Here is a 24,298-nt window from a genome sequence, read left to right on the forward strand (position 1 = left end):
GTCCTTCTCCACATTGAGGCAATGCAAATCAAAAGCCTCATGCTTCTCCCGAGGCATGATGGATAAGAGAAGGGCTGAAGCGTGGAGTAGAGGAGAGAGCGTAGAGAAGATGAAGTATGGGAAGAGCTTGGAGGAAGAGAACTTGGAGTAGAGGCTCAAGTGGGATGGAAGGAGCTTGGAGGAGGGTGGAGGAGGGTGGAGGAGAGGCTTGGAGTAGGGGCTTGGTGCTTGAGGCTTGGAGTAGATGGAGGGTGGTGGAGGAGAGGCTTGGAGTAGATGGAGAAGAGGCTTGGTCCTTGAGGCTTTTATAGAAGGACTCAAGAGAGATGAAGGCAAACAACCAAAAAAACGGGCAGAAAATGGCTAGAAAAACGGGCAGAAAACGGCTACTTCCAACGGGTAGAAACAGGCGAAATTCGTACCTGATCGTACGGATCCGTACGGTACGATTCGTACGTACGGACAGATCCGTACAACGTACGGAACTAAGCCTGGAGATACAACTGGGATAGAATCCCCTTCCTTGCCAGCATCAATAACATGCATGCGGCCTCTATGCATAAAGGAAATCCTGTTTGTCTTGTACTCTTTGCGGGGCTCAAGCCTATGATGCCATGGCTTGCCAAGCAATACATCGCATCCATTAAGTGGGGCAACCAAGAAATGCTCATGATCAAGATAACCCTGAATATGTATGTGCAACTTTCCAATAAATGGGGTAACCTGCACCTCTTTACCAACAAAGGCAGCTTCTGCTTCAATTTGAGGCCCCATGTCCTCAACCTCAATACCCAAGGCGGCTGCCATCTGGGTAGAGATGAAATTATCTGTTGCACAATCATCAAACATAAATAGAGCGGGCTGATCCTTGATTTGACCCCATGCTTTGCATACCATCCTCTCTTTTCCATCATGCTTTGTGTTTCCTTGCACATCGGGAACTGCATGCACATTTGCCTTGGGTTGCTTGTCCTCATGCTTTGGTTTGCGGTTGGGGCATTGTCTAAACATATGCTCTTTACTGCCACAAGAAAAGCATTTTCCCTCTGCATATTGCTCCCTTTGCTCGGGGGTCAAGCCAAATTTGTTCTTCTTTGGCCCATGATCCTTGGATGAAGTATTTTCAGCTCTACCTCCTTTTTGGACATCCCGGAAGCTCTTTTTAGGTTGCTGTCCACCTTTTTGCAGGTTTGGGAGCAGGTTTGGGACAGCCTTCTCTTTGCCCTTGGAACCACCTTGATCTTGCTTGATTTTGAGCACCAATTGCTCCGTAGCAAGAGGGGATGATATAAGTTGCTAAAGAGTGTGTTTCGGGTGCAATTCAATGCCCGAACGATAGGCTGGTTGCAACCCGGAACGAAACTTTCTTTTCTTTTCATCCTCAGAGAGTTGCATGAAAGGAGTAACCTCGAGCAAAACTTTCCAAAATTTGCTCACATACTACTGCACACTCTCATTATCCTTTTGATCAAGTCTATCCCACTTTAATGTGAGTGTATGCTTTGCATTTGTTGGCAAAAATTGGGCATAAAATCTGTCCTTAAACTCTTTCCAAGTGCAAATGGGGTCTTTGGTGGTCTTTTCAGTGATCCACCAATGGGCAGCTGTCCCCTTCAAAAACATGCTTGCATGACGGATCTTGGACTTCTCAGTGAAGTCCTCTTCACTAAAAGCAATATCAAACTGGGCCACAAAAGCAAGCACCTTAGAAGTATCAAACTCCCCATGATAGGCATCAAATTTCACTGATTTGTCCCCGGCTTTGAACTCCTTGAGCTTTTTGGAATGAGGCTCAAGCTCTTGCCTCCTTCTCTTGCCCCTGTCCAACGGGGCAGCTCTCTCTGCATGAGCTTCATGGGCAATGATAGGTGTTCCACTAGCCAAAGTGACATGGGTCTTTGATTCTTGTGGCTCCACTTCATGTGGCCTTGCTGAAAGATGCCTTGTCTCGCCACGAGACAACTCAATATGCAAGGTCTTTTGGCTTGCATGACCACTGTCCCCATGATGTACATACCTAGAATCCAAATGGCCTTCAGCATGCATAAATCTGTTTCCTCCTGTGCCATGAGGAGTGGATGCATGGCGAGAGGTGACTGATACTTCTTCTTTATGCAAATATGATCTCAACCTTTGAGAAGCTGGGTCTCCATGCTGCAAACGGGGTGGATTCGTGAACCTAAGCTGTCCATCCTCTCCCTCTTTAAGGTCACCCTTGCGGATAAGATAAGAGAGTGCCAACTCCCTTGGCTTCTTGCCCATTTCTCGAGCCATAGACTCAAAAGTCATGTCCACTATAGCATCAGCTTTCTTGGCTTCTATGACACTTTGTACATGAGGGTCTTCATGCAAGAATTTCAGCTCTTACTCTTTTGCCTGCAAGAGTCTCTTCATGTGCTCCAACTCAGCCCTCAATGCATTGGGCTCTTTCTCGTGCATGGGTTCTTTACCACATGATGGCTGTCCCATGTATGCACTGTCATAGACTCTCAAGAGGCTTATGCCTTCCATGCAATGCATCGGAATCCCAAGAAGCACTTGATTGGCCCCTCGAATTCGGCACTTCCAGTGGGTTGCCTTGGCTGTCCATTGAATTAAGTGTGAGTGCTTGCTTCCGATCTCAAAACTTCGTGTCTCCTCTTGAGAAAGAGAGACGACGGGGCTCTGATACCAATGTGACCGCTCCCTACAGGAGGCCTACAGATCGGAAGAGAATCTTAGTAACTCCACTCGTGTATTGTTTGCCACAATACTTACAAGTCCACCTATATGACTTGGACTTTCCATCGGCTTTCTCTACATGGATAGCATACACATTGAAGGCTTCATTCTTCTCCCTCCTCATTGTAATAGAGAGAGAGAAGTTAGAAGATTCAAGAGATGGATAGGCTTGAGAGAGAGAGAGAGAGAGAGAGAGAGAGAGAGAGAGAGGCTTGAGAAAATGAGAGAGTGAGGCTTGAGTCTTGACTCTTGAGAGAGAGAGAGAGAGGCTTGAGAGATGGCCGATGGGGGAGAGAGTGGCTTGAAAGTTGAGAGCTGAGAGCGAGAGAGAGAGAGAGAGAGAGGGGGCGGGGGAAGGGGGGGGGGGGGGGCTTGATGGTCACTTGAGCAAGAGAGGGGGGGGCTTGATGGTCACTTGAGTCTTGACTCTTGAGTAATGAGAGCCTTGAGAGAAGCTTAGGTGGTGGGCATTTTATAGGAATGTTCAATGGGCCATGGCTCGTGGCCCATGGCAATGGGCCAAGCAAAGGCCTAAACACATGTGACATGTCACATGTCACATGGGCCACAAAGCAAGCCAAAAACGGCCCTTAAAACGGTCATAAAACGGCTAAAAAACGGCACTAGAAACAGGCAATGCAACAGCTATAAACGGCTAATCGTACCGTTCCGTATTGTACCGTACGAACCAGTTCATACCGGTATGAGAAACAACTATGAATGCAACAAGCTATGTTTTGGTTATATAGAGATTGTATTGCCCTGTGTGTTTTTGGTTGTGATCTTTCATCGAAGTGGACATTGCAAAAATTTGTGCGTCAAGGATGCCCTCTTAGTGCATTGCTCTATGCGATTGCCACACATTCACTTTTGATGTATATGGATCTCTTAACTGCACAGAGGCAATTACATGGTGTGTGATTATCCAATGGTTCGCATTTTATGGTCCAAGGCTCTATAGATGATTCTTTGTTCATGCCTAAAAATGATCCAAATGATCTTGAGTGTATCATGAGAACTTTGAAAGCAGCTGAACTTTATATCAACTTTTCTAAGTCTAAACTGCTTCCGTTGACTTCTTGTGACTGCATCCATTGCTAAATAATGTCTTGTGACTGCCAAGACAAATTATTCCACCAGACCACTTGATTAGACATTTGGAATATCCAATGGCATGGTATGTCTACGTAGGATGCCATTCTTTGGCTATTGAACAAATTGAAGGCCAAGCGAGCATATTGGAAGCTTTCGACATGGCCTTTACATGTGTCTTAGAATTGTTCAATCAATCATTATGGCCTATGTGCAATTTTATTTACCGTTGTTGATTTGGCGTAGAATTGATAATACTTTTATGTCTGATGTGAAAGAATGTGGAATGCGGAGCACCAAGCGAATAGAGGCGTAGCACGTAGAAGACGGGAGCACCCAGTGAACGGAGGCGCAACACGCAGAAGACGACCATCAACTGGCCGGGTCCCTTCTCCACCCAAACATCCCATGAGACCACCACGTGGGGGATGAGGGGAGACCAATGGGCATTTTGCCCTATATAGAGGAGTCAATTTGACCCCAGCCCACCGTGTGGGATAATACACTGCCACATGGTAGCATGAGGAGCAAGAGGGAAAGAATTCATTTAATGGGAGATGACCAATAAAGGTGGGGATGAGGGGAGACCAATGGGTATTTTGCCCTATATAGAGGAGTCAATTCAACCCCAACCCACTATGTGGGAGAATACAGTGCCACATGGCAGCGTGAGGATCAGGAGGGCAAGAATTCATTCCAACATGATGCCTTGGAATTGTTGTGGAAAACCAAGCATCATATGAGAGCGCTACGTCTTTTGAGAGGATCTTTGGTCTACACTCTTGAAATGCATGGTGGATTAAATATACTCGATTTGCGTTATCATCTCTTGGCAAGAACGGCCACCATGAATCTTGCTTTCTTTCAACTTTGGTAGCCATGGGCCATAGTGCTTGCAGGCATGTGTGCTTCTATCAAGACTAGAGCTTATGGCCATTGGCACATATGTCACTAGGAAACAATGCTTAGTAAATTTGAAGGAAAAATTCCGAGATGCCTTTATGCATCTTCCCTTCTTCATGATTGGAAGTTAGATGTGTCTTCTATTCTTTGGCATGGTAGAGATGCGCTGTTTGGGATTTCTTTTCGTTTGGAAAGCATCCATTGGTCTTCGGTTCTATCTTCTTTGGCATTGCACAGAGTCCAGGTATTTCTTGCAAGCATTGACTAACAACCTCCGAGGACGTTTCCATCGTTCAAAGGAGGAAAACCCTTCTGGATTTTTGTGTTCTGCCATCTTGCATCGCTGGATTTGACACTTTCATCATTTGGATGAGATTTTAGGCACTCTGGACTATTTGGAAGGCTAGGAACCATATTATGTTTCGACAGCCTTCTCTTTTTTGGTGCCAATCTTCGCCAGTCCCTACACGAGTGCTGATAGCTGGAGGGTATTGACATCCCACAGTTTGAAGTCTTTTCTACTGTTTTTAGCTTTCTTCCTTGGATGACTTCTCTCTGAAGTACATCCTCCTCATGTATATTGTTTCTTTGGTAATAGAAAGCTGGTTTTTTACATCCTCATGGATATTGTTTCTTTGGTAATAGAAAGCTGGTTTTTACTAAAAAAATGTGTGTGTGTGTGTGTGGATTCTAGAGAGAGAGAGAGAGAGAGACTGCTTTTGTATCTTTTCAGTTTTCTGACTAAATAAGGTTTTGTACCTCAGTTGAAGGTGCACTAAGGTCACCAACCCCTAAAGTAGTGAGATGAAAGCCTTCAGAATGCACACTGCAGTATAGTGCCTTTTCAAAATAGATCAAGAAGCTTGGGCATATACAATTAGGCAAGGATGTTGGATGTTTTGGAAGATGCACAAGCTCTATTTATAAGAGTCTTGCAAAGGTCACAATGATCATAATGGTCCTAGTGGCATGCAAATGAGATCAGAGCATACTCCATGGTCTATACAAACGAAGTTAAAAACAGGTGCTATATCCAATTTTCTATTCACTCTTTATCTGTAAAAGCTATCTGTTCTTTTCTTTTCAGGTATTTGTTGAGTTTTATTGGGTCATTTGAAACCAGATGTAGTCTGCGAAAGCTATTCATAGTGAATTATTTTCGGCTTGCAATGTTTTTATTCACTGATGTATAGTTAAATGTTGATATTGTGGAGAGAATATTCATTAGACTTGTTATGCTCTCCAAATACATAGCTTTCCAAGGAGGCACAAGGCTTGCTGTGAAAGGTTATGTATACATTTGTAGGCTACGGCATTGTCTAGTAGTCATGCAATCATGTCTGTTGACCATGGGCTCTCAGGCAATGATTTAGGGCCCTTCTGTTTCTAGCCAGACGCATGCTAACGATGGTGGAGGTAGTGGAAGGACCAACGTCTACTCTCGCCCTCTTATGTGCATTTTTAGTTGATCACACTCCCTTTTTCATATGTACATGGTCGATGTACACATGGATAGTCCTATCATGAGCACAGATTAGTCTACAGGTTTTAAAAAATCACATTTTGAGAGTTTATGTAGTGTGATCTCAGAATTTGAAGGGGTGACGTGTCTATGGTAGTATTTATTGCTTTCCTAATCCCCATGACAATCCAATATCCAGCCTCACCACTTTTACAGGCTTCTCTGCAGTCTTTTCTTCAGATTACTAGCTCCATATCTAGCTCATCAATATAGCACATTCTGAGCGCAAGCTTAAACACGACCAGCGTGGAAAAAGTATCATAGCAATGAAGGCCAAGGTTTGGTTGTCTATCAAAAGAATAGGGCTTTCTTGAGGAAGCTTGTCAAATACATATTCTTGGAGAGCATGCTGTATTATCTGAATACCAAATACTTGAAGTTTTTGGATTCGTGTCAATGTTGGAGGATCCTTCCTAAAAAGCCAGCTCCCCACAAACTACTACACAGGAAATCAATATCGAGGTCCTCAACTAGCGATCAATAGATTTCTTACACGCCCATATATACTACATATGCTTTGTTCACCACCGCTACTGTTACCGAAATGCTAGAATGTGAGCCACTTACGGATTGGTAATGATTGCTACTTCGTTCACTATTTGAAGAATTACATTCACCATCCTAAAAATACATAGAGAAGCCATACGTGAGCATTGAGGTCCCCTGTGATCTTTGTATATCAATGGTCCTTGTTTTGAAACATGCAATGCATATGTACATAAATACCCAACAGGATTCGTTCCTATGCAATGATCATCGGTGGCACATTACATGAAACAAAACATCCTACATGTAATCTAATGTGTCGCTGCTACATGAAGTTTCTGCCACCATCCAAAAACAAGCAATAGTTAGATTGCGATTTCATACCCTTGCCTCGTTATCTCGTGATCACACAATTTTATAATAATTCACACATGTTATGAAACACACATTGAAAGTAAGTGAATCAGCCTTACATGCCAATCAATTATTTCACAATATATACAATTGTTTGTCCAATAATACACTCATTAAAGTCCAAACAAGTGAATTATAATGCTAGGTGCATATAAACTTTCAAGAGAAAGGAAGTCATGCAAAAGAGCAACCTCCTTCAAAACCTTCGTAGGGTGTAAACACCAATGTAAATTCTGGAGGGCTGAGAGTCACACCGAAATGCTCCTTGCCAATGGATTGAAGAAAGAGATCTCTCTGCTTAGATGTAGGTGAAAAGAGATTGGTCTTCACGGTGGTTCTCTCTCACAAAAGACGGGGAAGAAGAGGAAGCTAATGCAAGAGGGAAACCTACAAACAAACCTATCTAGCATGGTGCATCCATCAAGCAATCAAGATTCAATAACATACAAGCAAGAGTAGAGAAAAAGGGGAGCTCATAAGTATTCTATTTTTTTCACAAAAGTAGGTTTTTTTTAATGTTTGACATGAAAGTGTGTCTTCTGTTACGATAAATTTGAAAAAGGTATATTTTTGGGTCTTTTTTCAAAAATGGAGTTGAGTTGTCATTTGCATGATTTTGTTGTCATTTTGTTGCCTGTTAAGAATGGTTTTTCAATTATATATAGTTTAGACTCTAGAGAGTAGGGAGTGCCATCTATAGAGTACTCTAAGAAACATATGATTCTATAGACTCTAGAGAGTGGGGAGTGCCATCTATAGAGTACTCTAAGAAACATACGATTTTGGAGTTTCGGATGTGTAATTTGGTTTTATGTTGTTTTCTTGTTTGAGTTGAATCTTGTTGCATTCTTCCCAGTAAAGATTTAATCTTCTATAACATGGCCTTTGTCAAAAAGAACTCTTGCATCTTGTCCAAAAGCAATAGTTTTATTGCTATAAATTGTGCATTTTTTAAATATTTTGTGTGTGAGAGGAGGTAAGACAAATAATGTAACCATTGAGAAGCAACGAGAAATGTAACCCCATTGTGGAAAGATTGATCACCATCTAGAAATAGTTTGTTGGAAATGAAAAACTGAAGAACCATGATACAAACCTTGTAATAGAGAAAATAGAGAATGTATTAGTCCAAGCCAAAGGGTTCTAATTGTGAGATTACTAAGTACCAAACCTTAATATTCAATGAATGTTGACTCAGGGGATAGATTTAAAATATATAAAATGCATGATTTATAAGTTGAAATGCTAGATACAAAGATAACAAGTTAAGCTACCATCAATTAGATTGGCAATAATATATAAACCATGACCTTCTACTACTGAGGTGAAAAGATAGTTACAACCTCTCTAATCTCTCTCACAATCCGTACATAAGGTTTAGTGAGGGATCTTTTCTTAGAATAATCTACACCAACATTAACATTTTCACCATTGTGAAAATCTGAACTTTTCCATGATATTAAAAACTACTAGTGAAAATCATCATAAAAGGGAGATAAAGATGATGGGCATTTGTAAATTATACTTATCTCTCCCCAGCCTCATCATCAATTAAAATCCACCCAAAGTGACTTGCATGAGATTTTCACGTAATGAAAATTAGCTATGTTTTCATGGTCATGAAAACTAAATTGGTTTTTCATGCCATCAAGAAAGACATAAAATTAGTTATGTTTTCACAATCATGAAAAACTAAGTTGGTCTTTCACACCATCAAGAAAGACATAAAATTAGTGATTTAAAAAATTAATATGCTAGGGGGATAATTTCACATCTCATTCAACCAATTTTATAAGAACTTAGCATGCATTGTGAAAAACTATGGTTTTTCATGCTGTGAAAAACTACCTTGGTTTTTCACATTAATATCGATCATGGAAGAAACACCAAAACATTGATCTATAACTTCTATATAAATTACTTGATGTCAAGCCTAGTCAACAATTAAAACGTGAAGAAGTCTTAGCACTCTAAAAAACTTTGGGTTTTCTCGAAAAACTACCCTGGTTTTCATGCCACTTAAGCTTGATGTTTTGATGCTTGACATATCCACACACTGACTTATCATCACTAGTAACATGACATCTTATGCAAATATAACCAAAGAAAGGGATTGGTTCAATCACTCTGAAAAACTTTGTTTTTTCATGTCGTGAAAGCTAAATTCTAGTTTTTCACATCACAACATGGTAGTCATTAAGCATCAAATGTGCATCTACATGAATATGTCACTTCATCATGGGTGCCACGAAGGCAAAATAAGCTTAACCAAGCTTGACGTTGTGAAAAACTCAATTGGCGCTTCATGCCACAAAGGGTTATCCAAAAAAATCACTATGGTGCACCAAGGAGGCTATACAACATCATCTTGTGTACAACAAAGCCCGAACAAGCTTAAATTACACACCATGAAAGTCTTCACGACCATGGAAAACTCAATTGGTTTTTCATGCCACACAAATAATCTTTTGAAAAATCACCATATGGACCAAGAGGAGTAACATCATCAAGAAGCCTCCACATGTCCTACCCAAGGTGAGGCGATCAATATCTAACCACATGATAGCACCGTCTAGATTTTCACACTCATGAAAGTCTCTATATTTTCATGCCTATGAAGAGGTCACTTAGACCACAAGTCCCAAATAGGAGACAGGAGTAGATCACATACTGATCGAATTTTTACCAAGCTCCTAAATTAACATCTAGCCATATCAATGGTTGAGCTAATTAGCTTGCCATTGGAAATCTTTAGATTTTCACACCCGTGGAAGTCTCTAGATTTTCACTACAAATATCTTTCATAAAATCACCATACGGACCAAGAGGAGTAACATCATCAAGAAGCCTCCACATGTCCTGCCCAAGGTGAGGAGATCAATATCTGACCACACGATAGCACCGTCTAGATTTTCATGCCCATGAAAAAGTCACAAAGTCCCAAACATGAGATAGGAGTAGATCACATACTGAACAATTTTCTACCAAGCTCCTAAATCAACATCTAGCCATATCAATGGTTGAGCTAATTAGCTTGACATTCTTCATTTCATTGTGGGAATCTCTAGATTTTCACACCTGTGAAAGTCTCTAGATTTTCAGGCCCATGAAAGAGTCACTTAGACCAAAACTCCCACATACTCATCACAATAATCTACCAAGCTCCTAAATCAACATCTAGTCATATTAATGGGTGAGTTAACTAGCTTGTCATTCTTCATTTCAACTGTGGTAGCCCCTTCGTGAGTAATACAAGCATTTACTCACCCATATTTACTCATCCATTAGTAAAAGAAAAATAAGGTTCAATAGCACCATAGCCTCACCATCAACATCTTGGTATATCTCTAGATTGGGGAGGCATGGTCCATGCTATGACCTATCGTGCCTAGATGAAAGGTGCAAGCCTAATAACTTATCCTTTAGCACAATTAGTCCATACTTGTTTGCTAACCGAAACCTCACCAACAATGGGGCCCACCAAAGAATGGTGAAGAAGTTATTCAATAGCCTCATAAGACATCAAATTCTTTCATTAGCCTCTCCAATGGCTTTGACTTCAACAATAGTTACATCAAGAGTATGAATGACTTTCATGCACTTCATTGTATATGTATTTGTAAGAGTACTTAAATATAAGATCATTTAAATAAAACACTTAGAAATAAAAAATCACATGGGACAAAGAATGTAGGGACATATCTTCCTCAATGGTAGTCCTGCCAATAGGAAAATCATCAACCAAAAAGGTACTATCTTAAATTGCTTCAATGTATCAACAAATGAGGAATTGAGATTCACATTCTCGTTTTGATGATTTTGTTTAGGTTCCTCCTCCAAACTCCCCATCTCTTCCCCTCCATTTCTAACAACCCTTAGAACCTTGCTAATCTCAATAATAAAACATTGCCAAAAAATAAAGTAAGCATATATATATATATATATATATATATATATATAAAATTAATAGAGCTCATCAAAAAAATAAAAATAAAAACAAATAAAAAAATGCAATAACTTTCAGAGGTCCCCACCATGTTTTGGAACTCCCTTCTTCTTTTACTAACAAGCCCAATAACTCTATGATGACCAGAATCAAGTACCTCTCTTAGAGTTGACTTCTACTACAAACACCAACCTTCTTGGAGAACTATAAATTCATCTTCATGCAAACACCAAAAAATCCAACCAATCCTTCCTCTTGTGTGATCACTGAGCAATAATTTTGAAAGTAGTGGAGTGCCAACCATTGAAGACTTACATCAAAAGTAGACATTTGCCTAAGGGCTTCACATCTCCACTATTGAATGGAGGATCCAAACTATAAAAAGAAATTTTGGAGTATCATATTTCCCATAAGTAGGTAAACCTTATAGCTATAAAAATCCTTGTCAAAAGGGCCAATCCTCTTTCCCAAACGGCCAATGAGACTAGGACATATAATAGCCAAACACACTTTTACACCATTTAGATAGTCTAGATCACATTCTTCTCAGTGTAGGATAAGAACAAATATTTGTTAGATTATTTGGTTTTTAAGTTGTTACTCAATTAATAGCTTCTTCATGATGTATATGAGATACCCATATAAGTGTTTAAAAACCATTGGGGTGGTAGTGAACCTACATAACATTGTTCCATATAAGATACACATATAAGTGTTTAAGGTCCATTGGGGTGGGAGTGAACCTAAGCAACCATGTTCCACTTATTTTGAACATTTATCACCTCTAATTGTTATCTTGTAATCATTAGAGGCTTCTCATTATTTTCTTTAAGGTCTAGATATGGATAACTACATCATGGTCATGAGCTTTTAGTTTGGGCCTTGGCCTCACTAACGAAATTGCCAACTATATTTATGAAATAGGTTGAAATAGGTAGTGTGAAAGAAGGTAAATTGACAATATTTACGATGTAAAAGACTTCATTAAGGATTTTTGCAAACCAAAATCAACCAAGCCTCCACTTGTAAATGATTAAAATTCTCATCTTAGAGCCTCACCACCCCCAACATCCAATTTTTCTTTCCTTCTTATGTTTGCTTTTTGGTATTATAGATTATTCTCAAGATGTCTAAGTCTTCAAGTGTACACATGGTCTCATATGTCATTTTGGCAATTTCTTTCTTTGAATATTCACTTAACTGATTTCTAAATTATTTACGAATTCCAATGAGAAATAAATTAATCTTTTATCTGAATATTTTGATCTCGATAGATTTCTTGAATTTTCTTTTTACAATCCGTGTGAATATAAAATGATATAAATTTCTCTCTTAGAGTATTTAATTATTCATTTAACAAATACTCATAGAATTTAAACATAGAATTCTAATTTTGATATAAAAATTCTTTATGCATCTATTTATGCATAAAAATCAAATTCAATGGGAATAACACTTTTATTTAAAAAAAATCTTTTATGCATCTATTTATACATAAAATCAAATTTAATAGGAATAACACTTTTTAAAATAAAGAGAATTTCTTTATGCATCTTTCTATACATAGAAATCAAATTTAATAAGAATAACACTTTTATAATAATAAAAAAATTCCTTTATGCATCTTTCTATGCATAAAAATTAAATTTAATAAGAATAACACTTTTGTAATTAAAAAAATCCTTTATGCATCTTTCTATGCATAAAAATTAAATTTAATAAGAATAACACTTTAATAATTAAAAAAATTTCTTTATGCATCTTTCTATGCATAAAAATAAAATTTAATAAGAATAACACTTTTATAATTAAAAAAATTTCATTATGCATCTTTCTATACATAGAAATCAAATTTAATAAGAATAACACTTTTATAATTAAAAAAATTTCTTTATGCATCTTTCTATGCATAAAAATTAATTTTAATAAGAATAACACTTTTATAATAAAAGATCATTTATGCATCTTTCTATGCATAAAAATCAAGTTTAATAAGAATAACACTTTTATAATTTAAAAAAATTTCTTTATGAATCTTTCTATGCATAAAAATTAAATTTAATAAGAAAAACACTTTTATAAAAATAATTTTCATTATGCATCTTTCTATGCATAGAAATTGAATTTAATAAGAATAACACTTTTATAATAAAAAATTTTCTTTATACATCTTTCTATACATAGAAATCAAATTTAATAAGAATAACACTTTTATAATTAAAAAATTTCTTTATAAATCTTTCTATGTATAAAAATCAATTTTAATAAGAATAACACTTTTGTAATAAAAAAATTCCTTTATGCTTCTTTCTATGTATAAAAATCAAATGTAATAAGAATAGCACTTTTATAATAAAAAAAATTTCCTTTATGCATCTTTCTATGCATAAAAATTAAATTTAATAAGAATAACACTTTTATAATTAAAAAATTTTCATTATGCATATTTCTATGCATAGAAATTAAATTTAATAAGATTCTAACACTTTTATAGTAAAAATTTTTCTTTATGCATCTTTCTATGCATAGAAATCAATTTTAATAATTAATATCAGTGATATCCATGTATATTCATAGGTGAATATGTGCATGGAGTAATTAGAATATTTCTTTTGGATGCAAAAAAGGTAAAAATTACTCTTTTGGAATAACATGAAAACAAACTTTCTTTTCCACAAAATTCTGAAAAATTTTGCCATAACCTCCTTTGTATGGCTGACCATTTCTCATTTTTATCTTTCTTTATTTAACTTAAATTAACCCAAATTAGATTTATAGAACTCTAATCTACACAATTTTCTAAATTCAAGTAGAGAGTAAACAATAAGAAGAGTTTAATTAATCTTTTAGTTAATCTTTCTAAGATTGAGAAAGGTTGGAATGTAAAGACGAGAAGAGAGAGGCCTTTTTATCAAAGGCATAGCATTTGAATTTAATTCAAACATTTATAAAACATAAAATTTAAGAAAACCATAGATTTTTCATTAAACAAGTAAGAAAATTGGCTTACATGAAGCTTGTAAGCTCTCCTTTGGCTTGAGGTATTGAGGGTTCTACTCTGTTTTGAAGCAAGAGTGGACACCAATTCACTTTGGAGAGGATTAGGCCAAAAATAATTGAATTATTAAAAAATTCAATGTAGATGGCTCAGGGCAGGATTAGAATAACATTGCATAAACACCATTAAGCTTTTACAAAGGGGAAGGATTCTATATATAGGAAAAAGTGAGTCTCTAACAACTAAGCAAACTGATTCTAGAATTTTCCAGATCAATTTGGTCAATTTTTGACCATTTTTGGGTCAGTTCAGCTTACTTTTTGGATCTAGTTTTGAAACATGAGAGAGTAGAGATGAAAATATCTCATTTTATTGATTAAAAATTGGAGGTAATGATGAGAAAAAGACACCTACTTCATGAGGGGAGATCCCCACTCTGAAGAGGTATCAAAATTCAGTTTTTTAATTCTTTTCTTTGGTCCTTAGTCCACCACTCTTCATCTTATGTGAGCATTTACTCATTTTGGGGAGGTTTTCTTTTATTCTTCAATTTATCTCCTCCCTACATTTGGAGTAATCTTATTGGTCCATAGGAACCTTTGACGGTTCTCCTCCCAAGGGTTTTGTTGAGGGTGAGGGCATGTGACAATCTTGGGTAGCTAGATGTGAACGTTGCCCTCATAATATCCTTGGGCTTGGAACAACAAATTTTAAACCAACCACTACTAAAGATTGTTTTTGGCACACATTTTATCTTTCTTAGTTTTCCTAGATGGCCTCTTGGGGATCTAGCATTTAGAATAGCCAAATCATAATAGCTTTGGGCACAATAACTGCTACATTCTCATTTGATTGAGAGAATGTGCCATGACAACTCTATGAATCTTTGCACATTTAAGATTATGTCATCAAGGTGCATCAAGGTTTTCCTAGGGACCATATCACATTATGTAAAGGGGAGTTCCTGATAAATGTATGAACTTCCAAACAAGAATTACAATGGCATTACACATAGTTCCTTTTCATCGCATATACAAATTTTTGTTTGATCTGTAATGCCCTAGCTTTTTGATGGTTATGGTTTCTTGTGTATAGACAATGTTGACCACATGAAGTGGATTTTGTAATCTAGTTAGTAGTATGAGGAGGAAATAGTGGAGGAGGGTGCATGCATGAGAAGAGAGTAAGTGACTAGCAGAGGGCAACAAAGATTGGTAGAGATGAGTGGTTGACTGTCAAGAGGTGCCTACTAGTGGTAGAGATGATTTGAAAAAGCTAGCCATGAGGTCTAAGGAGGTATTCCTTAGACCTTCTCTCTATGTGTAAGTTCCACCCAAAAGGAGTTTTAATTTTTCTTACTTCTTTTGAGCACTCCATTTTTATATTTAAAAATTTGGTTTATTTGGGGGCACTACTCTAAAATTCTACTTGTATAGCATTTTTCTCAAGTAAAATTAACATGTCTATCCTTGGGTAATCATTGTATATCATGCTGATGGGTTGGTATTGTGGGTGAGACCACTTAGTACAAATAACTCAATGTTGGGCCATGCTAGTGTTAGTATTGTGGGTGATCTTCATGTTAAATACTAAGGTAGTTCATTATTGGTGTATGTGTTTTAAACTATACCTATTTTACGTTGTCATGTTGGAATTGATTGTGTAGACTCCAATTAATTATTGTAATTAACATGGTTGACATTTGTCAGATAGGTGATAAGCAGTGTGATAGTGCTGATATTTAGGTGTTACATTGATGATGGGGATAACACGTGAACACCTATTATGGTGTCGTACAAATCATTATTTTTGTTGGCCACGTGCCATAGTTTTAGATTTTATATTATTCCAACTATTTTGTATGGTTGGGTGTTGATTTATAATCTTACATGCTTTAGTTATTCATTTTATGTAAAAACCTTATATGCATGTACATATGGTTATTTTTGTAAAAAGTGGCACAAATTTAATGGCCAAACTTACTAATGGGTCCTTAGGCTAATTTTTACAATATAATTATAAATATCCACATGAGAATAGGGAGCCTCTCACGTCTCAGAGGTTGGGAGGAGGGGATTAGTTTCGTCTTATGCTTTTGTTTATACATTGCCTACTTTTTGGATCTAGTTTTGAAACATGAGAGAGGAGAGATAAAAATATCTCATTTTATTTATTAAAAATTGGGAGTAATGATGAGAAAAAGGTGCCTACTTCATGAGGGAAGATCCCCACTCTGAGGTGTCAAAATTTAATTTTTTAATTCTTTTCTTTGGTCCTTAGTCCACCACTCTTCATCTTATGTGAGCATTTACTCATTTTTGGGGGGTTTTTCTTTTATTCTTCAGTTTATCTCCTCCCTAAATTTGGAGTAATATTATTGGTCCATAGGAACCTTAATCCAAAATTTTCAGAAAATCTTGACCCTTAGGCTAAGGTCTTTTGTGTACATTATATTTTATTTCTAATGCACCTTAAGAATTTCTTTTTAAACTTCTGTTTCGGGGGAATTTATTTTAATAAGAAGGGATATTTTTCCATCCAAAGATATCTAAAAAGTGAATTATCTCTCTCTAGGCAAAAACAAGTAGAAACAAGATCTTTTATTATTTTGAAAAAGGGATTGATTACAAGGGAAGAAACTGACATCTTGAGGGGCTGGGAAGGAATCTTACAAAGCCCATTAGTCTACAAGAACTCCACTTTTTATGTTTTTGGGGGGACAGTGTGTGAGTAATGGCCAAAGAATATAAGTGAACTATCACTATTGTATGGTACATTCTTATATTTGTTAGCATCTCCCCTTCCTAATGTTGATCACATCCTCCAGATTCAGTTGAAAATGTTGACCCAGAGAAGTAGATCACTTGAGGTGGAGAATGAAATATTTAGAAATTTTCATTATTCCTCCAAAAGAGATCAGGGTGGGGATGCTATTGTGATAAAAAGAAGTTAGTGAAATATTGGTGTGTCAAGTTAGTCTACACAATGGGAAGGTCTCAAGGTTATGTATTTTGCTAATTAACCCTTTCTGTACTCATTGCTTGATTTTTTATGTGTTTCTTTTTCAAGTTTTCTCATTTCTTTTTGCGTTATTTTATCCTCTTTTCAAATGAGTTTGAGTACTATAGACTAGAATGAAACACCTCTAATGGAATGTATGGTGAAAATACAAAGTTAGTTAAATAAAGGTGGTAAGCCATAGGCAAGGGGATCCATAGGAATGAGGACACAAAAATCAAAGTGCATGTGGCACTCACATAAGGGATGGTGAGATTTTGTTGAAGTGAAGAGATTTCACTTTTCCTTATGTTGCACCTCATCTAGTGAGGCGGTGGACACTGAGATGACCCCCCTAGGGGATAGGCCCCCCCCTCTCTTCTCCCCTACATCTTTTCAAGGTGGAACATGTTCAAGCAGTCGAAACCCATGTCTAGCATATCTCAGGGAAGATACCTCAAATGAATCGTATATTGCCATGTCTCTCACACCGAGTTAACGCCTCCTTAGCTCGGGCAAGATACATGCCCCACCATGCATCTCTGGGCCTGCACGTCATCACCATGTAGAACACAACTAGATGCCACGTCGTTTCTCGAGTGAGATATGTGGCCATGCCACTGGGTATCCATTCATCATCACTAGATATCTCGGGCATGATACGTGGCACTAAAAAATGCCACAGTGGCTCTCTCGCATGATCTAGAAATATAATAAACTGTATCTTTGTGAGATATCTAAATTTAATAAATGTATCTCAAGCAAGATAACTAAATTTAATAAATATATCTCAGGTATGATAGACAAATTAATTAACTCAATCTTAGACTTGATAATTAAATAGGATCAAATATTTGGGGGGAGATACATGGCTAAGAAAAAATGTTATCTAGAGTAAGATAATTTTTACTAATAAATTAACTGGCATGAGTTACCTAAAATTCTAAAATCCCTAAATCTTCTCATTTCTTTAATCATATGTCAAGAACAAAGTCGCTTCTTAGGCGAGATCAAAGTCGCCTATCAAGATCACCAATCTAACTCCTAGGTGCCCCCTTATTGTCCCTCTTTTCTCCTCCTCCTCCTCCTTCTTCTCTCTCTCTCTCTCTCTCTCTCTCTCTCTCTCTCTCTCTCTCTCTCTCTCTCTCTCTCTATAAAGCAATGGCTCTCAAATCACGTGGATCGAATGGAAAATGTAGAGAGCCAATGTTGGTGACATGACTGGCTAGTCCTCCTAAATCAAATGGATAACCACCCATGTCGATGACGTAACTTACTATGTATCCGACTGGGTGAAATGGATAGCCAAATTGTAGACCACAAAATCATGGAACAAATATGACCACCAAGATTGAGAAAGAAGTATCCAAGCCCCTCGTCCAAGGTAAAATGCCCACCAGAAATACCATCAAATCCATGGCCCAAATAACTGCTCGAGTGAAAATCTAGATGAGATGTATGTAAATCCACATAATGTGCCCATGCATCCCAAATGACATATTCTACATCCAAAAGTAAATGTCCTAGATCCAAAGAAGATATGATCGTGTCGACACACCCATAGGAGCCAAAAGAACATTTAGCACATACAAGCAACTCTCTCTCTCTCTCTCTCTCTCTCTCTCTCTCTCTCTCTCTCTCTCTCACACACACACACACACACACACACACACACAAACAAAATCAAAATCTAAAGCAAAATTGGTTCTCTCTCTCTCACATGTAGTCACACAAAATATGTAGTAGCATATCATGAAGTGTGTGTTTGGAGAGCCATGTATAGAAACATACATTTATGTGTGTGTTTGAGAGAGAGAGAGAGAGAGAGAGAGAGAGAGAGAGAGAGAGAGAGAGAGAGAGAGAGAGAGAGAGAGAGAGAGAGAGAGAGAGATTAGAAAATTTATAGCATGAAGCATGTGTGTGTGTGTGTGTGTGTGTGTGTGTGTGAGAGAGAGAGAGAGAGAGAGAGAGAGAAAGAAAGAGAGGGAGAAAGATAAAAAATGAGAGAGAGAGAGAGAGAGAGAGAGAGAGACAATGACCTTTAGGTCATGTGGCACCCCATAGGTTTTATCATGGCTCGTGAGGCACATCCAGAGAGACTATCCCCGAGATTATTGTGCTCTTAGAGCCTTCATGCAGTTGTCTATGTGGGTCAAAGAGATCCCCGTCCCTCCGCCATGCATCTTGTTGCATCATTGGAGACTCTAGGTTCCCTCAACAATGTAGAGTCTTTGATATCATGGTGGTTAGAGACCCAATAGGGTGGATGTGTGTATCATGGCTTGTCACATCGAGAGGTTTCAAGACTTCCACATATCAGAGATCGAATGCTACAACTGTTCGTTTGTGAGGATGGGCGAGTGGCAAGACTATAGGGTTGCTTAAGGTGGCTTGGTGCACTCATACAACTATGGCAAGCCACATTCTCCTATGATATGTGGAATTCCATGGTGCCATGCCCCATCATCATGAGATTCTGATGCTGAGTTTGTTTTGGGCTTGGAGGTGGACTATCATTATCGATCGACCCGATGCAGTGGCAACAATATAGGTCATCTTCAGGACCCAAGAAAGGAGGCCCGAAAAGAAGTAAGCAAGGCATCTTCCCCCTGCATTTTGAACACCATGTGGGCATGAGATGCTTCCTTTTGCCACACAGTGCATGAGCTTGGTGTATAAATTGGTTATCAGATATGTGATGTTGCTAAGACCATTCGACACGTGGTGGGTCTTTTCTTGGAGCAGATCACTGCCATAGTATTCCCCCAAACCCTTCTAGAGTAATATTTTTGTGATTTGTATTTCTAGGTAGAGGAGTTATCCACCAAGATTTTATCTTGTTTATGTAGGAGCCACACCAGTGTTAGGGCGACTGGCTAGGGTGTAGTTTCAATGCATTTACATGCTTCTACTTTAGGTTAGGCCGTGGAGTGACTTGGGGTGGCATCACGTTCCCCTACACCCTCTATCTATGTGAGTCCATTATTTTGGTTGATTACCCTTGCTCAAGTATGATTTCCTATATTTGCCTTAAAACTAATCACTTTCACTTTTTAGGATGTCAATATAGATGAGCTTCATCAACAGGTTACTCATCTCAGGAGCTAGAGTACAATTGGTCCCTAAGGTGGATATGGAGAGATAGATCATGTACTATCATGCATAGACCACGATATGAGGGAGTGGATGAAACCTGGTAGAGATGCAATGTGCCAATGTGTTATGCCTAGCATCGCAAAATATCCCCTATAGTTAGACTCGGTGCTTGTTGGGAGACCACATGCAGACGGCTAGACAGAATATTATGATGTTTGCCTTGGTAAATTTGACACATCTGGGTGGTACACATTAGGGTGACACCATCGCTTTTGTTTCTATTACCTTGTCCTCTCACAATGACTACTACTAGGTGTCCCGCATGTTGCCATGGTGTAGGCTTTGGTTTATATCGCCTTTTGGGGGATAGATGACCTATACCTTGGTCAATAGTGACCATAGATCTTCACATACAAAGATCGATTAGTAGCCTTGACCACCATAGATGGTGACATGATATATTGAATAACAATGCTATGGATGGATAAAGATTTTCCAGATGACTTTGAGATAGCAATACAGATGGATATGTCACCCGCGAGGAGGAGATGACATAGAGAGTATGATGGGCTCACATAGATGAGTTTATTTGAACACGGGCTGTTTCGCTACTATGAGGGTGTATGCTGACCTCTGCTTATGGGAGGTGAGGCATGGACGTAGAGCCACCAGGGCTGACCATTGCAAAGCGGGTTACATAGGAGTCGAGGAGGAAGGAATGGGCACGTCATCTAGGAGCTTATCAAGTCCTCTCAAATGAGGATTAGACATGTTTTTCTATATGCCATCCACCAGTTATATCTAACATCGTGGTTTATATATTGGACTATGACATATTGACATTGTGATCTTTTAGAAGTTTGTATTTGTCTTTGATGTCCTACCCAAACCGGATCTTTTTTCCATATGGGACCCCTTGGGCCATAAGCAAAAAGGAGTGGGTTGTACCATACCGCCACACCCATCCGACATCATTTGATGTGGATGAAACTTGGAAAGTGGGTGAAGAGTAACCCCGTGAACCCACTTGCCAAGTTTCACCCCCATTGGGTGTGATGCCCTACCCAAACCCGCTCTTTTTTGCATACGAGACCCTTTTGGGCCATATACAAAAAAGAGCAGGTTGCACCATACTGCCATAGCCATCTAACGTTTGATGGGTTGAAACTTGGCAAGTGGGGGAGAGTAACCCCATGGACCCACTTGCCAAGTTTCACCCCCATTAGACCATCGGATGGGTGTGATGTCCTACCCTTGGGCCATATTCAAAAAAGAGTGGGTTGGACCAGACCCATCCGGTGTCATCCAACATGAGATCATTTAGACCCTTGTGGAATGGTTTGAGTCCTGTCAATTAGTAAAGGATTATGATATAACTTAAAATTCATGAAAGTATACAACATCCCTTGCATGATATTATCAAATTATAGCAATACATCTATAAACATCTAATAGCCATGCTTACTTCTTTGCTTAATGAAATTTCGCTAGAGAAAATAGAGTAACCATAATTTATAGATCATTGGTAATGGGTACAATTAGAGTCAAATTTTGATTTTAGGAATCTAGCACCACCACCTAAGGTGGATGATAAACGTAATGAAGAAGATATGTCTCCACACTAATGTACCTAGTGAACCAACCTCTAAATATTAGGCTAATCCATTCCTACCCCACTTAGGCCTAACTCTCCTTCGGTAATGTCACTAACATAAAACATACTTCCTCTCCTCCAGACTTGGATTTCTCCACTAACCCTCTAGACCCCGAGGAGTTATTGGCTCAAGAGCTAGTATAAAGATAAATCAATGTGGTGCTTCCATGTGCAAGAGAAAATTCCTCTACAAATGGAAAGGGATCACAGACAATTAATAATACAAGCATTATCAGATATAGATTACAAGGAAATAATCAAGATAGGCAATCCTTTGTTGAATCCAAAATTGATGTGTAAAGCATTATTGAAAATTACTCCATTCAACTTGGCAACAAGGATATAAGATTTAGACTGACAATCAACAGAAGAAACCTTGGAGATGACCTACTTAATCTGTGCACCACTACATGAAGTTGATGCCCATGGAAACTTTATGGGAAAATGTGACCAAGCATACAAGGTTAGTAAACCCCCAACTGTAGGACTTATTGGAAACAAGCTTAGTTACATTTATTCTTTTGCATAGCTAAGAGAGTAAGAAAATCGAAATCTTATACATATAAGAGGAGGATATGTAAGTATTAGCATTTGATGGTGTGAATCTGCCACCAATAGATGCATTTGGCACACCATTTGTCTAGCAAGAATAGAGTTCTTACACATTATTGAAGAATATGCCAAAACTTATGTACACAAAATCCCTAGCTTGAGGGTAAATCTGACATATATGTGCCAACAAAGAGATGGTTTACTCTGCTAGAGTTTCAAGGTGAGTAAGCATGTGACTCACATACATAAGCAAGGTGAGTTTCAAGGTGAGCAAGCATGTGACTCACATATATGAGCAAGGTGAGCAAGCACATGACTTACTTATATGCTATAACTTTCCTTTTCTTCTAGCCAAACAATCTTTGACTTGTTGTAAAAACAAAGGAAACAACTATTATTGTGGATTACAGCTTGGAAGAGGATACCCAAGTCTGTCAACTATCACAAAAATGGAGTTGTAATCTGATTGCACTGAAGGTAATCCAGTGACAAAGTCCATAGTGATACATTCCCACTTCATCTGTGGAATGTCTAGAGGTTGCAGTCTCCCTGGCATCTTGACTCTCATTGTGCTCAACTAAATAGTTTAAATACATAATTGAAAATACTCTTAGCTCAGATCAGCTCGTGTGTGTGTGTGTGTGTGTGTGTGTGTGTGTGTGTGTGTGTGTGTGTGTGTGTGTGTGTGTGTGTGTGAGAGAGAGAGAGAGAGAGAGAGAGAGAGAGAGAGAGTGTGTGTGTGTGTGATTAGGTTATTATTAGGTTAAATGCAATGTGCCTCTTATTTGCTTGTGAGAGTGGGATGAGAGTGATAGAGTGGCTATGCATTATGCTTCTTATTTTCTTGTGGTGGGAGTGGGGTGAGAGTGAGAGAGAGTGATCAGACGTCTATTGATGTGGAGCAACCATGGTTAGTGGCACACTGAACAAGCTTATATAGGAGAGGATCACCAAATGGAAGTGGTGCTTTAGAGCTTGTCTTGGCATGGGTAACAAGTAAATTACAATGATAGTTGCATTTCGATTCTAGCCTAGGTTGGGGTGGGAGGTAACACCCTAATGTTGTCTAGGTTGGGGTGGGAGGTTGAAAAGATGCAAGGGGGAAGAGAGCTTGAGCTCTTGCAAGCACACACACACACTCACAAAACCCTAATAGAGAACACACAAGGTGAGAGGCTGAAAAACTTCTTCTTCTCTACTCAACACTCAACACACATATACAAGAATAAGAGTACACACAATATGAAAGGTACTCAACCAATACATACACGGGTTCTCTATAGTGTGAACCCGACTAAATGAGCTGGCGCTATAACTATGCCAGTCTCTAGAATGGCTGTCACACAGCCTGTCATCCCACTGGCCGCATATCTCCCATGATCTCACCAACCATGCCAGTGGTGTAAGTGTGGGGCCTATCCCCCAGGCGGGTCATCAGTGGCCACCGCCTCACTAGACGAGCTCGATATCTCAACACTCCCCCTCGAGCTCAACTCCATCTCATGTACACCAAGCGAAGCTCTGAATCTGCGGAGCTTCTCTGTACACCCAATACTTTGGTGAAGATGTCAGCTACCTGATCCTCTGTGCTGACATAAACAAGGTCAAGGTCTCCTGCCAAGACCCTCTCTCTGACGAAGTGGTAGTGGACCTCTATGTGCTTCGTACGAGCATGAAAGACTGGGTTCCTGGCCAACTGTATACTGCTAATGTTGTCACAAAAAATGACAACTTGTCTATCCACTGATAGACCCAAATCTGTAAGTAGCTTCCTCAACCAAGCTACCTCACATGCTGCCATAGCAGCTCCTCTGTACTCGGCCTCTGTACTCGATAGAGCAACCGTAGGCTGCTTCTTGCTGCTCCAAGTCACAGCAGCACTCCCCAGAGAAAACATGAAGCCACTGGTAGATCTTC

General features: G+C 38.6%; 1 protein-coding gene across 1 annotated transcript in view; it reads left to right on the forward strand.

Annotated features, from left to right (window-relative positions):
* The window catches only part of LOC147631406 (Man1-Src1p-carboxy-terminal domain protein), a 64,594-nt gene extending 57,574 nt beyond the window's left edge, over positions 1-7,020 (forward strand). The window contains exon 9 of the mRNA XM_086809087.1: positions 5,481-7,020. Within this exon, the coding sequence (XP_086665213.1) occupies positions 5,481-5,524 (44 nt within the window). The 3' untranslated portion in view covers positions 5,525-7,020. The remainder of the gene's footprint in view (positions 1-5,480) is intronic.
* The last annotated feature ends 17,278 nt before the right edge of the window (positions 7,021-24,298 follow it).

The sequence above is a fragment of the Cibotium barometz genome, chromosome 15 (assembly GCF_041138505.1).
Source record: "Cibotium barometz isolate CiBa-2024 chromosome 15, ASM4113850v1, whole genome shotgun sequence".
Taxonomy (NCBI): domain Eukaryota; kingdom Viridiplantae; phylum Streptophyta; class Polypodiopsida; order Cyatheales; family Cibotiaceae; genus Cibotium; species Cibotium barometz.